This window comes from Palaemon carinicauda, chromosome 24 (genome assembly GCF_036898095.1).
Source record: "Palaemon carinicauda isolate YSFRI2023 chromosome 24, ASM3689809v2, whole genome shotgun sequence".
In the NCBI taxonomy this organism is placed as follows: Eukaryota; Metazoa; Arthropoda; class Malacostraca; order Decapoda; family Palaemonidae; genus Palaemon; species Palaemon carinicauda.
The window spans coordinates 80,236,167-80,253,476 of NC_090748.1; the positions used below are offsets into that span (position 1 = coordinate 80,236,167).

General features: G+C 42.7%; 1 protein-coding gene across 2 annotated transcripts in view; it reads left to right on the forward strand.

Annotated features, from left to right (window-relative positions):
• Positions 1–17,310, forward strand: part of wgn (wengen) — a 99,737-nt gene that overhangs the window by 20,794 nt on the left and 61,633 nt on the right. For both annotated transcript variants that reach the window (XM_068348231.1, XM_068348232.1), the window contains exon 2: positions 12,975–13,824. In XM_068348231.1, coding sequence (XP_068204332.1) covers positions 12,975–13,824 — 850 coding nt within the window. The remainder of the gene's footprint in view (positions 1–12,974; positions 13,825–17,310) is intronic.

Here is a 17,310-nt window from a genome sequence, read left to right on the forward strand (position 1 = left end):
TCATTATGATCAGAGATAAATGTAAACAAAACATTGGTTGCCATTTTTTATCGTGCTTTTTAGCGTGTTTAGGAAATGCATGATATAAAATCACCTTTAATATTTGTGCCTGTTTTAGTTTAGGGTACTGTAGTACATGCATTAAGTGTTCTGTACATTAAAGGGTAGTTTGTTAACAGTACTACGTACAAGGGAAGGTTTTAAAAGTCTGAATATATATGTTGAATAAATAGGTAAATAGGGTGTCACTACTTAGCGGATTTTCACCTATCGCGGCCGGGTCTGGAACCTATCTACCGCGATAAACGAGGGTTCACTGTACCTGACTCGATACGTATAGTAGTACAAATGCTCATGCTATTGGTGCTTGGTACCTTACTGGACTGCGCATGCTCACTGTCGGTTGGGATGATGGATGCCGCTCTTCTTCTCCTCTCAGGAAGACGGATTGACAAGATTCTTGTAAGCGTCCAACCGATCTCTTCCCACATACGCAAGAGGGAGTAGGTACAGTAACAAGAACCAACCCAACCAAGAAAGGTGACTCATTAAGGGGTGCAGGAGCTATCGCTTTTGCTAACAGTGCCTGGTCGTATGGTCTCTGGATAAAGGGTGCTGCCATTCTTCTTTTTATTCTTCTATATAATGACGGAACACCTCGGTCTCTTATTAAAGATACTGTAATTTGGTGTCAAAGGGAGTAAGGTTGGTTTATGGTAAGGTTATATTGCATACACATTACCTTATGGAGAACTAGTGGTGAGAGGAAACAGTGATCAATCGATGAGACATTCCCTTGCTTAACCGTAATCGGGAGTACAATCCTTGGTGTCTTCCTGATTGGTCTCTTATGAACAGTCACCTTGCCCACGGTCATCTTGTAATTATTTGCCACATGATTTTCGGGTTGGTGGAGATGCTCCCACCTGGTTGCGCAGTAGGGTGCATGATCAGTTATCACCTGTTTTTTCCTCTGTATGACCATTTTACGCATTGGGAAGTTACCTTGTCCACATGCGACCAGGAACAGCAAAAGCTGACCACCTAGAACTACTCTTACAAGTGCCAAGATATATCAGTTAAGTAATTGTGATCAGTGACTAGGTCTATCTCCTTCGAGTGACTGGTATTTACGTGATATTCTGTTTGCCACTTAATACTTTGCTCAACAGAACACCACTAAGACTAAATTACTGTACTGCACTAATTACTTCACCAGTCTCGGTATGAGATCAAGAGGTAATTTAGTTTCTGGTGGGGAGGGCGATCGTACTTGGTCGAGCCTTCCTTATCTGTGGGTTATATTCTGGTTCTGTTCTTGGTTCTTAGTGGGTGTACTCTCAGATAAAAAGTACTTTTTCCTTGGGTGATTGTCTATGGAGGTTAGATTGGGATTGAAGAACTTTCTGGCTGCCCCCAAAGCTTCCTCTACTAAATGGTCAGATAGTGCTCCTTCTTTTCATGCCCAGCCTTACTATTTCAGAAATGGCAGTAGCGGTATGTAGGGAAGAGTAAGGGTACACTGGCATTAGTGGTCACCCTTTTCCATCTGTCGCAAGTGGGGAAATGCCTTTCATGCCATTGGTGAATGTGGCAGTGATATGGAGCAGGGCATTGGGGAGCAGTCTTTGGGAACTGCTTACCTTTCAAAGTCTTTCAACTTTTGCTAGTGTGCACATTGATGGCATTGTAGACTTAACTCTGAAATTTTGAAAGCTCTGACCTTGGTGGCAGAGTTGAAAGCATGTAGAAGTATTTGCTTGAAGTCCTTGGAGACAGATCTCTGGGGTTCTACAATTAACTCTCTTGGTGGAGAACTAAACTGTCTACCGTAAACCAGTAATTGATCTCTCTCCCCTGAACCACTTTCCTCAGCAAACCAGGTTCAGAATGGAAATGGTATGAACTGTACTGACTTCCATCAGAGAAGGAAACTTCATACTTTTTGTTGATCTGAAGGATGCATGCTTCCAAGCACCCATTTATCAGTCCTTTCAGAAGTATCATTGCTCCCGAGTTGTTAATTTAATACTAGTGTCAGCTTGGGTCTCTTGAACTTAATACATCTCAATATATCTTCATGATTGGTTGATCGTTGATCAAAATCTCCTTCTCTTTTGTCGTGATCTGACCACTGTGATAAATTGGGAAGAGTGGATTTTCACAACTCAGCAGAGCTTGAATGTAAATGGGCATATTTTGACAGACATTGGGGAAGCTTGACTCACATGGGCGACTCCACCAGAGATCCCTTCAAGGAAGTATTTAAGGGTCATATACGAAAACAGACAATACCACTTCAAGGTGCTGTGCTGTGGTCTTTTCACAGCACCTCAGGTCTTCACAAGACTGTTTGTCCTAGTGTCATCTTGGTCTCACTGGGTCGGCATCAGTCTCTTAAGATACCTTGATGATTGGCTGATCCTAGCAGACTCGATGGCGACCCTTCTTCAACACCGAGACGGCGACTCATGTTTTGCCAGGATCTGGGGATCGTGATAAATCTCCAGAAGTCATCCCTGCTTCCCTCTCAAAGACAGGTACAGTATACCCTGTTATAATCATCGACACCAACCTCCAGAAAGTATTTCCATCAGACAACAGGGTACAGAGGCTAAGGCAGGTAGAAAGCCTCAAGGGATCCCTTGTGCTATCCTGTTGAAGTGGGACAGGATGTATGGGCCAGTTGTATCTGGTAACTGGATAAAGAATACCTCACCAAGGGAGCTCCACTCGATTCTCCACCTCCGTATGTGCAACTGTTCTCGATGTGTCAAGGAATGGGTGGGGCTTTCACCTGGGCAACTTGATTATGTCATGTTCATGGTCAGTGTAACAAAAGTATCGGCTCATCAATGTGTTGGAAATGCAAGCATATCTAGAATGTTTAGTAATGTGTTTAGTAGTGTTGATGAGCAACACGACCATGGTAGTAGCTTATACAGTATTAACAAGCAAGGAAGCATGGTTTTGCTCCCTCTTTACAAGTTGACGAAGCAGATGCACATCTCTGCAGCGTATTACACTGTAGAACTGTCATCCAGATACATCTTTGTTAAGAGGAAATTGTTAGCAGCCATGCTCAATCACTAGGGGCAGGTGGTAGGATTGAAGTGGTCCCTACATTCTTGCTAAGTGGAAGTGATTCTTCTCTTGTGGTGATACTTGGGATATGACACTTTCACCGGAGGGCTAAACAGGAAAGTCCATGTACAGTTAGCCTATTATTATTTGAGGGTTTTATCTTCACGTAAAAAATTACGTAATCGAGGTTTTGCTTCGAGTATTTTCTTGGCCTGACGATTTCAAACTGACTGTGCTCCTTTGCACCCTTATGCTTCGTGCCATTTCCCTCTCCACACAGCACAAACCCCATCTGTTGTGGACTCATCCTCAGTCTCCCATCGTCTCTCCTCACGTGTGTATCTCATGCTTCATTCCTTTTTTATGCAGAATTATGTTGTGATGTAAAAAAACTTGTACATATCCAGCGTGTTTATAGTGATTTTAGTATATAATCTTATGCGTATATTACACTACCCCACGCGCCAAACATGCGATGGCTTAAGACTTGCATCATGCTTCAGACTTACTGCGTGATATGGAGAACTTTGTACAGTATGTAAACGGTATTGATGTTGTAGTGGTACTTTTTCTTTTAATTTTTATTTTATTAGTATATTCATTGTATATTAGTGTTATTGTTTTATTAAGTAATCTACAGTACTGTATATAAAAAATACCATACTTACAGTGCTGTAGTAATATGAGTGTTACCTTATCCAATTTAGCTGTACCGTACTGATAGACTATATATGTATATTACAGTAATATACACTACAGTATCAACTAGTGTTGTTAGATAGGAACAACAGTGTTAATTTTTACTGTACATATTACATTTATGTATGTGTGGTGATGACTTGTATTATGTGTATTATAGTCTTAACGTGTACGTAGTACACATGTATTGTACACTTACTGAAATGTGTTTGTTCATTAACACATTACTTATGCTTTGATAGAAACCAATTGCAAATTATTATGCTGGGCATAGGCAATGGGCTGCGAGTTGGTAGGTTAGGAGTTAACTAACCCGAGGGCAGCAAGTATTCGTGGATTCTTGCTCTTCAAACCGGGTTCTGTTACCTAACAGCTGCGAATAAGGAGCGCTGACTGTATTCTGTTCTGTTCCAGACGTGTGGACACCTAAGCATTACTCAGACCAGTCTGATTTGCTGACTGTGTTGATCATTCCAGGTTTTTTGATGATTTTGGTCACTCCCAAAGGTCCAAGAACCAAGTGGTATCCCGTCCAATTACCATTCTTAATCAAGATCCTTAGAGAACTTCAATAATTAACACAATTCAGTCAATTTTACCTTTACTTGCATTTCACAGTTGGAGACTATCTAGTATCTCCACAAGTGAAAGGCCTTTCGCAAGTTTGTGCACTGGAGATATCTTGTATACCTACCTCCTTCTTCTTCTTTGTCTACATCTTTTCCCACTTCTATGTGGGGTCGATGTTTCTGGTCAGCTTTCTCCATCTACCTCTGCCCCACACTTCATCACCGGTTAATCCCTTTGATCGGTCATCCTTGATACAGTCCACCCACCTTCGCTTTGGTCTCCCTCTCCATCTTGTTCCCAGTACCTCCATTTCCATCACTCTCCTCCCAATATACTGTTCATCTCTTCTCATGACATGACCATACCACCTCAGTCTACTTTCTTGGATCTTATCTGATAGTTTTCTAACTCCTGTGGTACCCCTAATTACCTCATTCCGTATCTTATCTCTTCTTGTTACCCCACACATCCATCTTAACATTCTCATCTCTGCCACATCCATCTTCTTCTCTTCTGTCTTCTTTATTGCCCACGTCTCCGCTCCTTACATCATTGCCAGTCTCACAACTGTCCTGTGTACTTTACCTTTCAACTACCATGGTACTCTATAGCTGGCTACCAAGGAAAGTGGATTATTTTCTGCAATTGGTGTCGTAGACCGATTGCTTCTTCGTTAGGAGCATGTCTAGCCCAGATAATGGAGTTCTTCATCAAGAGAAGTACTTGTAAAAGCCTTCCGCTCAGCCTTGTGCACAGTCTTCTGCCTGAAGGGCATAAACATCTCCTAGTGGGAGTTTTCTAAGTTCATGAGGAGTTTCAATCAATCTTGCATACCTTGGGACCTTAGGCCCCCAAAGTGGAATGTGACCCTTGTTCTCAAAGTCTTTTATGTGTACCCTTATGAGACTCTGAGAAAGGCGTCAGACAGAGATCTGGCACTCAAGACATTTTTGCTAGCCTTTTAGCTTTGGCGAAACAAGTTGATGAGCTTCTTGTTATCGTGTATGTCTCTAGTCATATAGGAGGATGGAAGGAGGTCTACTTCAGTTTTGTTCCTGTGTACATGACTGAGACCCAAAACCCAACTGCCCACAATATCAGGTTCAAGTCCTTCTTCGTCTTCTCTTGAGCAGGCTTTTGAGGGAATCTTCTGTCCTGTGAAGGCTTCACAGTTCTATCTTAAAGCCTCTCGGCACTGAAGACTTGTCTTTACATAGCAGGATAAAGAGAAAGATATCCCTGAAGACTATTTCTTTCTGGTTTCCTGATATCACTAGATGTGCTAAGCCCGCAACCAGTTGGGGTTTGGAGTTGCATGTCAGGGAAGGGGTTGCAATCATGGATATTGGGCCCACCTTAGCACTCAGTAAGAACCTGTTGGTGGCTTAGGTATTAAAGGCTGGAGTTTGTTACTGCCAGACAACCTTCACCTGCCACTACCTACTGTAGTATACCCACAAGACCTAAGATACCAATTTTGACATAAGCCTAGAATGAAAGGTAGAATGAGTAGCCGACCTCCAAGCAGAGTGAGCTCAGTCACAGGTGTGTAAGGGGGGCCAGTAGCAAGCTACCCTCCCCTACCCCTGTTAACTAGCGGTATGGGTAGTTACTCTCGTTAAACTTTATTGGCTCGTCATTGCAGCTACGCCGAAAGTAATATTCCTATTAAATAGCTAAGGTTAGTATAGTTAAGAAAAATACAATTTTCAATATTAAACTTGCCCGATAATCATGTAGCTGTCAACTCTGTTGCCCGACAGAATTCTACGGAAGGGATACGCCAGCGATCGCTATACAAGAGGGGGGTGTACTCACAAGCGCCACCTGTGGCCAGGTACTGCAGTACTTCTTGTTGACACCACTTCAATTTTTCCTCTGTCGTGCTTCCGGCAAGACGTTCATGGATACGCTTATAATTTTGGAGTCTTGTTCACGGTTTTTGGTGAAGTATTGCTCTAAGATTTCAGCTTTCGCTATTCAGGAAGTTTTATTATTAGCTTAGCTAACTTTTGGAATTAATTTGATTAATTATGGTGACGAAGAGAGTATGAACTCTCTTTCACCTTTAAATGGCCGACCCTTCCCTTAGACGGAAGTGTTGGTGTCTAAGAGAATATAGACTCTCTTTCTTAATTTTGCTTAACAAAAGTTATAGATTTATTTTATATCTCTCCGCCTTTTATAGGCCTCTTCGATTAACTTCCTTTTATTATAAACTTATTAAAATTAATTTTTATATTTGTTTATATTCGACCTTTCCTAATAGTAGGCGGTCTTTTCTTGGTACCGAAGTTAATTAACATTGAGCCCGTCATTTCGGTTTTACCTGTTAACATATTATGCTATTTTAATGTTTTTGAAAGAATTTCTTTGATAGTCTCGTACTGTTTTCAAAGTTGAACTAACGTTTTGTTTTGTCTCTGCAGTTGTTGACGTTCAGAACGTTCAACTTGCGCTCTATCGTTACGATAGAGAGAGAATTTTCACGGTGTCACGTTGCAGTAAGAGTAACCGTGTCTAGCGTTTTGTTCATTCTTTCTTAACTTAATGGTTTTAATTCTAATAAAGGAACTTTTCATTTTGGGAAATATTTCAGTTTTTTCCTTTAACAATAATATGTTTTAACGATATATATGATTGGGCTCTTCTCTCAGGTTCTAAGTCAAGAGAGAGAGAGAGAGAGAGAGATATTGACGGAGGGAGAAAGAGGAGGATAAACGTTTCGTTCAAGCGAGTAACGTTGTTATCGTTTTTGCTCTTCTCCCTAGTCTCTTTAGGGGAAGAAGGTAAACGTTTCTAGAGTTTTTTCTTGTTCTCAAGCTTTATGCGGTGAGAGATTTTAAACGTAGTTTATTTGATCTAGTGTTTAGTCTCTTTCCAGCCACTGAATTATTTATCTTTCATTAGATTTTTCTGTTACATTGTAATTCTGTTTTCGCAATTACTAACTTTTGAGAAAGGATAGAATTGCGTGTTTCAGGTACAAACCACTTAAAGTTTCGAGTTCAGTGAAATAAGTGCAAACAGAAAATCAAAAGTGATAAGTGATTAGCGCAAAGTGTGTCAGTGTTGTGCGTGAGGGTACTTCTGTGCGTGCCAGTCGTCCTCCCAGTCCGGGACCTCTTGCAAGCTCCCAAGCCCAGGGGAGAAGCAATGTCGAAGGGCAAAAGGGTTCGGCAGGCCTTGATCGGCGCACAGAAGTATCCTCGGTGGTTGCGGGCGTGTCTTACAGAGACCGTCACTCCCACCCGCAGACGATTGAGCCCTTATTTTGCTCGTCTGCAGAAGAAATTTCGGGGAGAAAACGCTGGTCTCAGGTCTCAAGACCTCTTAAACGTAAAGTCCAGACCTATGCCAGACGTACGAAGTTAGAGTTCAACAAGCTCTGACTCTCCTCAGTCATCAGGTGACTGCACACCTCCTAAGAGAGGTAAGGCGATGCCTCAACAGACCTCATCTTCTATTAAGGCTTTGCCTCAACAGACCTTATCGTCTGTTGATCCCAAGACGACTTTGCTGCAGTCCATGCAGTCGCAGCTTGCGGTCTTAATGCGTGAGTTTCAGGCTGAGAAGGTTACAGGTGTGCAGCAACCTCCGCCGCCTCCTGCGAGAGCTCCGCCTCACCGCAGTCCAACTGCCAGGCGTACGAAGTTGAGGTTCCTCAGGCTACCTTACCGCGTTCTGAGTTGCCAGTTACCAGCGTTGTGCAGCAACCTTAACCTTCCTTAAGGCAACCTCAGCAATGGGAGCAGGAGTCTTATGCCTTACTTCCTCCGCTTCCGCTTGCGGTTCCACCAGCGAGGCAACAATCTCTTGAGGTACGACAACCTCTTCCATCAATGAGGCAGCCACCTCAGCACTCGCTGCAGCGACCTATACCCTCCTCAAGGCAAGAGTCTCAACTCCTTAGGCTAGCACCTCAGGAACCTCAACTGGCGAGACAAGAACTGCGTTCTGCGCAGCCGCTACCTCAACTCTCGCAGCTCACACCTCAGGAACCTTAACTCGTTCCTCAGGAACCTGCTACTGCGCATCCGCAACCCTTACAGCAAGCGCAACGCTTGAGACAGCAACCTCATGCTATGAGTCAGCCACCTCAACGCATGCATCTGCCATTTTTTCCTCAACTTGAGCTTCTTGCCATTCAACTTGGGAATAACAAATGACAATAATAACACCTCATTACTTTCATAACTTGCATTTGTAATCATATACATGTATGCCTACACAAACATTATGATAATGGAGGTTATTTGTATTACTTATATAAAATATATATGTATTCCTTGCAATATATTTTTAACAAATCGCAAAATATGGCAAAAATATCTTCTAAACAAATGAATCATGAGTTATGAATGTAAGGTAATATTATGTTGATATTAAACCCCATGCAAGCATGCATGAAGTAATGCAGTGTTGCCAACAGGGCGAGTTTCCCTTTCCTGAGGTGAAGTAGATTATAGTACATTTAGTGTAGCTTAATTCTACGATTATCATGCCGGCTATCAAATTCATCAACAAAACAGTCTAAATCAATTCCCTCGGCACGTGCACTTTCAGTGGACGGTAATGCGATATTACTCACTCTAGCACTGGTCATGGAATTTCTGAGAAATGTTACACGCCATGCAACACGCTCTGCTTACCTTACAGCATGCTCTACATACAGCATGCTCTGCATACAGCATGCTCTGCATACAGCATGCTCTGCATACAACATGCTCTGCATACCTTACCGCATGCTTCTCAGTCACTCATCTTTGGTTGTTGCCAACTCGCTAGACTGTCAAGCAGTTTCATAACGTTGCCTTCTAGTCTGCTGCTTTTGCACCAGTGAAACCCTCACTGAGAGAACTTAGCTTTTCTCGGATATGGTCCCTGTAGATGAGAAAGTGCTTTTCTCCCTCCTTCTGATATTCCCTTGAGGACTCTGTCATTTGGAGAGGAGCCTTTAGCTGCGTAGCCTCCTATGGACTTTTATTTAAGCATAACATGCTCCCAGGGAAGGTAATGGTTCCACTTCAGTCGCTAACCCCGTCTGTTACCACACCTGCTCCCATAGACCTTGAGCTGTGTTGCAAGACATGCAGTCCAAGCTTAGTCCTTGTTAGAGGATTTTTTTTTGTTTACGGAGTCAGTGTGTCACTGGGAAGACGTTCAACAACCAGCAGAAGTGACTTGTTGTGACGCAGTGCGGCAACCTCAGCAACCCGATAAGGAGTTGTCTGTACGACCCAGACAGTCTAGACAGCTTCGGGTTGTCACTGTACTTCCTCGCTTCCCCATGGTTGACAGTTCACAGACTGTGCAGCAGTACCATGATCTTGTGTCCGGCTCCGTCAGACGACTGGCTTTTAAGAGCTCCCACAAGTCGTCGCTGTCTGGAGATTCTCAGATGGACTATGGATCTGACCAAGGAACTGGGCCTCCTGGTCAATTTTGAGGAGTCTCAGCTCGTCCCATCCCAGACCATTGTCTCCCTGGGTATGGATCTTCAGAGTCGAGCTTTTCGGGCTTTTCCGTCGGCCCCAAGGATCTTCCAAGCCCTAGAATGCATCCAGAGCATGCTGAGAAGGAACCGATGCTCAGTCAGGTAGTGGATGAGTCTAACAGGGACACTTTCATCGCTGGCCCTGTTCATCGTGTTAGGGAGACTCCACCTCCCCCCCTTCAGTATCATCTAGCTGCTCACTGGATAAAGGACATGACGCTAGAGACGGTCTCAGTTCCTGTTTCCGAAGAGAGGAGGTCTTCTCTCGCGTGGTGTAAGAACAGCTTTCTTCTCAAGGAAGTCTATCTTTGGCTGTTCAGAAACCCGACCGCCTTCTCCTCTCGGACGCATCAGACACGGGCTGGGGTGCGACTTTGGACGGACAGGAATGCTCGGGAACATGGAATCAGGAACAAAGGACACTTCACATCAATTGCAAGGAGTTGTTGGCGGTTCTTCTGGCCTTGATAAACTTCAAGTCCCTTCAGCTTAACAAAGTGGTGGAGGTGGACTCTGACAACACCACAGCCCTGGCTTACATCTTCAAGCAGGGAGGGACTCTTTCGTGAAGTTGTTCTAGATCGCAAGGGACCTCCTCATCTGGTCTAAAGATCGAAAGCTCACGCTGGTAACGAGGTTCATTCAGGGCGGTATGAATGTCATGGCAGATCACCTCAGCCGGAAGGGTCAGGTCATCCCCACAGAGTGGACCCTTCACAAGAATGTTTGCAGCAGACTTTGGGCCCTGTGGGGTCAGCCAACCATAGATCTGTTCGCTACCTCGATAACCTAGAGACTCCTGTTGTATTGTTCTCCGATTCCAGACCCAGCAGCAGTTCACGTGGATGCCTTTCTGCTGGATTGGTTCCATCTCGACCTGTATGCATTCCCGCCGTTCAAGATTGTCAACAGGGTACTTCAGAAGTTCTCCTCTCGCAAAGGGACACGGCTGACGTTGGTTGGCTCCGCTCTGGCCCGCGAGAGAATGGTTCTTAGAGGTACTGCAATGGCTGGTCGACATTCCCAGGACTCTTCCTCTAGGAGTGAACCTTCTACGTCTACCTCACGTAAAGAAGGTACACCCAAACCTCCACGCTCTTCGTCTGACTGCCTTCAGACTTTCGAAAGACTCTCAAGAGCTAGGGGCTTTTCGAAGGAGGCAGCCAGAGCGATTGCCAAAGCAAGGAGAACATCCACTCTCAGAATCTATCAGTCTCAAGGGGAAGTCTTCCGTAGCTGGTACAAGACCAATGCAGTTTCCTCAACCAGTACCACTGTAACCCAGATTGCTGACTTCCTGTTATATCTAAGGAAAGTAAGATCCCTTTCAGCTCCTACGATCAAGGGTTACAGAAGTATGTTGGCAGCGGTTTTCCGCCACAGAGGCTTGGATCTTTCCACCAACAAAGATCTACAGGACCTCCCTAGGTCTTTTGAGACCTCAAAGGAACGTCGGTTGTCCACTCCAGGCTGGAATCTAGACGTGGTCCTAAGGTTCCTTATGTCATCAAGATTTGAACCTCTCCAATCAGCCTCTTTTTAGGACCTCACATTAAAAACTCTTTTCCTCGTGTGCTTGACAACAGCTAAAAGAGTAAGTGAGATCCACACCTTCAGCAGGATCATTGTTTTCACATCTGAAACGGCTACATGTTCCTTGCAGCTCGGTTTTTGCTAAACGAGCTTCCTTCACGTCCTTGGCCTAAGTCGTTCGAGATCCCAAGCCTGTCCAACTTGGTGGGGAATGAACTGGAGAGAGTACTTTGCCCAATTAGAGCTCTTAGGTACTATCTAAAAAGGTCTTAACCTTTACGAGGACAATCAGAAGCCTTATGGTGTGCTATCAAGAAACCTTCTTTTCCAAGTTCTAAGAACTCAGTTTCTTACTATTCAGGCTTCTGATTAGAGAAGCACATTCTCATCTGAAGGAAGAAGACCTTGCTTTGCTGAAGGTAAGGACACATGAAGTGAGAGCTGTGGCTACTTCAGTGGCCTTCAAACAGAGCCATTCTCTGCAGAGTGTTATGGATGCAACCTATTGGAGAAGCAAGTCAGTGTTCGCATCATTCTATCTCAAAGATGTCCAGTCTCTTTACGAGTATTGCTACACCCTGGGACCATTCGTAGCAACGAATGCAGTAGTAGGCGAGGGCTCAGCCACTACATTCCCATAATCCCATAACCTTTTAACCTTTCTCTTGAATACTTTTTATGGGTTGTACGGTCGGCTAAGAAGCCTTCCACATCCTTGTTGATTTGGCGGGTGGTCAATTCTTTCTTGAGAAGCGCCGAGGTTAAAGGTTGTGATGAGGTCCTTTAGTATGGGTTGCAGCCCTTGATACTTCAGCACCTTAGAGTTGTTCAGCCTCCTAAGAGGAACGCTGCGCTCAGTAAGGAAGACGAACTTATTTAAGGCAGAGTAATGGCTCAAGTCGACTTCCTTACCAGGTACTTGTAATTTCATTGTTATTTTGAATAACTGATAATATGAAATACGGGATACTTAGCTTCTTGATATACATGTACACTGGTTTTCACCCACCTCCCTGGGTGTGAATCAGCTACATGATTATCGGGTAAGTTTAATATTGAAAAATGTTATTTTCATTAGTAAAATAAATTTTTGAATATACTTACCCGATAATCATGATTTAATTGACCCACCCTTCCTCCCCATAGAACCAGTGGACCGAGGAAAAATTGAAGTGGTGTCAACAAGAAGTACTGCAGTACCTGGCCACAGGTGGCGCTTGTGAGTACACCCCCCTCTTGTATAGCGATCGCTGGCGTATCCCTTCCGTAGAATTCTGTCGGGCAACAGAGTTGACAGCTACATGATTATCGGGTAAGTATATTCAAAAATTTATTTTACTAATGAAAATAACATATTATCCACGAATTTGTCATCTTATCAAGGGACAGGTTTTTAAAGTTATGAAAATTACAAATTATTCTACCGGGTGCTTTAAAGAAAATTGTGATTTTACATGTATGATATGCATTTACAGAAACTGTATAGTACTGTATTTGGAAACTAATACTTTTGTGCTTGTTACACTGTGTATGAGCCTACTATATTCAAATTGTCAATGTTGTAACCTTTGTTGTTTTCTTACTGTTTCAGATGGTAGGAAGAGGGTGGTGGTTGCTGGTGTTGATAGTGTGTGTTGCCTGGATGGTGTGCTGTGTTTTTGGAGGCTTATCCTGCCAAAAGGGCCAGGAGTTCTACAATAGTCAGGATGGCCAGTGTGTACCCTGTACTCGCTGTCAAGATCCATTGGTGGTTGTAGTTCCATGCTATGTGTACCGGGATGCTGTCTGTGCCCCAGCTATTAATTTCCTCCCAAATCTTTCACAGCAAAATGGACCTCAAGCCCCCATCACCCTCTCCACACCCACATCTGCTCAGAACACTAGCAGTAATGTACATGAAGATGAAAGACAAATTTCTAGTTTTACGAAAAATAAACCTTATGTGTCGTCCGAATTTAAAAAGACCCGTGATTATGAATGGGATAAAGACAGTTTGTTGTTTAGTAGAACTTATAGTAATAGTTCAAATGGCAGTTTACCAAATAGTGAAAGTAACCATAAGAAACATAGAAAGAGCCATTCAAAGCACCGTCATGGTCACAAGGAGAGTGGAAGTCACAAAAAACACAATATTAAACCATTGCCAGTTACTGAAGTGGATTCAGAGATGAGTGATAGTGTTAGTCATACTAGTGGTGCTAACAAGTCAGTGCTTGGATTAAGTAATTTTGGTGATAGAAATATTAGGTTGTCCAGTGTAAATATCAGTGACGGTGCTAATAGTGATAAGGATCTGAAGAGTGACATGGAAGAAGCAGGAATTAGTCACTGGCAAAATATATTTTTTCTAATGACAGTTATAGCTATAAGTGTTTGTGTAATAGTACTTTTATTCATTATTCTCAGTCAACTCAGAAACATTTTCATTCGTCAAAAATTAAGTAAGTATGTTTGGGTTTTTCTTCTGATATTTTCGTTGTTCCTACACAAATACAAACAGTCTTCCTTTAGTAAAAGTATATTTTCAATATTTAACTTAGCCGGTGATTATAAATTAGCTATATAATCACCGGGTAAGTATATTCAAAAATTTATTTTATAATCAAAATAACATTTTTCAATATTTAACTTAGCCGGGGATTATATAGCTAATTTATAATCACCGGGTAAGTATATTCAAAAATTTATTTTATAATCAAAATAACATTTTTCATCGTAGCCACTTTTTTTTCAACTGGCTGTTGTTTTAATCTTCTGCTTTTTCTTTTAGATAGATATTGCCAGTTCATTGGTTATGAGGGATATTAACAATAAAGTAATGTTTTGTTTACCAAATGACTAGCTGACTGACAGTTATCTGCAATTTCAATTAAGGGGAGGAACACTGCTTTCTTATCATCAGCTTCTTCTTGTGTCCGGATGGCACTAGAGATGTATGACATGGTGGTTCTCTCTCTGCAAAGAATTCCTAGGATCTCTTTCCTTGGAGTATCTTTGATGTCGGCCAAAAGTCGCATAACTTTGTCTCTTTGCACTGCCAGTCGGAATGGAAGTGCACTTCCCTTCTTTCTCTATCTTTGGACTGTAGTCCCAGAGACCGATCGATAGGATTTGTGTATACATGACTAATACTGTTTCTCTCCCTGTCTGCTGAGAAGCTTCTGGAGGTGTTACCATCTGCTGGAACCCGGAAGTCTTTTGCTGCTTCTCCTTATTGGTTCCCCTTCCAAGGAAGTGCCCGACAAGCCCCTTTTAATGCGGTTCCAGCTGAAGATTGCCTTTATGTAGAGAATGTGTCATCAACTTATGTGAAATACTCAACAGCCATGAAGAAGGCAAGAAGGAAGTTAAGTGTCCCTGCTCTCCTTCTGCTACGCCTTCTTCTCATGCTTTGGAGGTGTTGTCTGCTGCCTTGAGGAAGAAGAATTACAGGAAGTTACCAAAGCACTGAACGACTGTTCAATTGGAGTCTCATGAGAATTTGATCAATTCTCCTGCATGGTTTCATGGGGAGAGTAACGCTGCAAGAAAAGGAGTTAGGTGTAAGGTTCCAGTGCAGTGTTCAGTGAAAAACTCAGCATCAATTTACAATCATAGTGATATTGTCCATGTCCATGGTAGTATCTGCAACACATGATTAGTTAGGAACTGACATCATAGAGTAAATATGATTTACTTGTTATTAGACAGTGGTACACATAGAGTAAATATGATCAATGTGACAGTATTAGACAATTGTAAACATAGAATAAATATGATTAATATGACTTGATGTTAAACAATTCTTCTCCTTTGTCTGCATCTTTTCCCACTTTTATGTGGGGTCAATGTTTTGGCCAGCGTTCTCCATCTACCTCTGTCCCACACTTCATCACCGGTTAATCCCTTTGACCGAAGGTCATCCTTGATACATTGATGAAGTGAAGGACAGAGGTAGATGGAGAACGCTGGCCAGAAACATCGACCCCACATAGAAGTGGGAAAAAATTCAGACAAAGAAGAAGAAAAATTGTTTAACATCAAGTCACATTAATCATATTTATTCTATGTTTACAATTGTCTAATACTGTCACATTGATCATATTTACTCTGATGTTAAACAATGGTATACATTCTAAATTTGATTGTGGCTTAATATTAGACAATGGTAAACATAGAATAAATATGATTAATGTAACTTAATATTAAACAATGGTATACATAGGCCATGTGCAAATATACATAAAGATTGATTATCCATCCATCCATATACCAAGGCACTTCCCCCAATTTTGGGGGGTAGCCGACACCAACAATGTAACAAAACAAAAAGGGGACCTCTACTCTCTATGTTCCTTCAGCCTAATCAGGGACTCAACCGAGTTCAGCTGGTACTGCTAGGGTGCCACAGCCCAACCTCCCACATTTCCACCACAGATGAAGCTTCATAATGCTGACTCCCCTACTGCTGCCACCTCCGCGGTCATCTAAGGCACCGGAGGAAGCAGCAGGGCCTACTGGAACTGCGTCACAATCGCTCGCCATTCATTCCTATTTCTAGCACGCTCTCTTGCCTCTCTCACATCTATCCTCCTATCTCCCAGAGCTTTCTTCACACCATCCATCCACCCAAACCTTGGCCTTCATCTTGTACTTCTCCCATCAACTCTTGCATTCATCACCTTCTTTAGCAGACAACCATTTTACATTCTCTCAACATGGCCAAACCACCTCAACACATTCATATCCACTCTAGCCGCTAACTCATTTCTTACACCCGTTCTCTCCCTCACCACTTCGTTCCTAACCCTATCTACTTGAGATACACCAGCCATACTTCTTAGACACTTCATCTCAAACACATTCAATTTCTGTCTCTCCGTCACTTTCATTCCCCACAGCTCCGATCCATACATCACAGTTGGTACAATCACTTTCTCATATAGAACTCTCTTTACATTCATGCCCAACCCTCTATTTTTTACTACTCCCTTAACTGCCCCCAACACTTTGCAACCTTCATTCACTCTCTGACGTACATCTGCTTCCACTCCACCATTTGCTGCAACAACATACCCCAAGTACTTAAACTGATCCACCTCCTCAAGTAACTCTCCATTCAACATGACATTCAACCTTGCACCACCTTCCCTTCTCGTACATCTCATAACCTTACTCTTACCCACATTAACTCTCAACTTCCTTCTCTCACACACCTTTCCAAATTCTGTCACTAGTCGGTCAAGCTTCTCTTCTGTGTCTGCTACCAGTACAGTATCATCCGCAAACAACAACTGATTTACCTCCCATTCATGGTCATTCTCGCCTACCAGTTTTAATCCTCGTCCAAGCACTCGAGCATTCACCTCTCTCACCACTCCATCAACATACAAGTTGAACAACCACGGCGACATCACACATCCCTGTCTCAGCCCCACTCTCACCGGAAACCAATCACTCACTTCATTTCCTATTCTAACACATGCTTTACTACCTTTGTAGAAACTTTTCACTGCTTGCAACAACCTTCCACCAACTCCATATAACCTCATCACATTCCACATTGCTTCCCTATCAACTCTATCATACGCTTTCTCCAGATCCATAAACGCAACATACACCTCCTTACCTTTTGCTAAATATTTCTCGCATATCTGCCTAACTGTAAAAATCTGATTCATACAACCCCTACCTCTTCTAAAACCACCCTGTACTTCCAAGATTGCATTCCCTGTTTTATCCTTAATCCTATTAATCAATACTCTACCATACACTTTTCCAACTACACTCAACAAACTAATACCTCTTGAATTACAACACTCCTGCACATCTCCCTTACCCTTATATAGTGGTACAATACACACACAAACCCAATCTACTGGTACCATTGACAACACAAAACACATATTAAACAATCTCACCAACCATTCAAGTACAGTCACACCCCC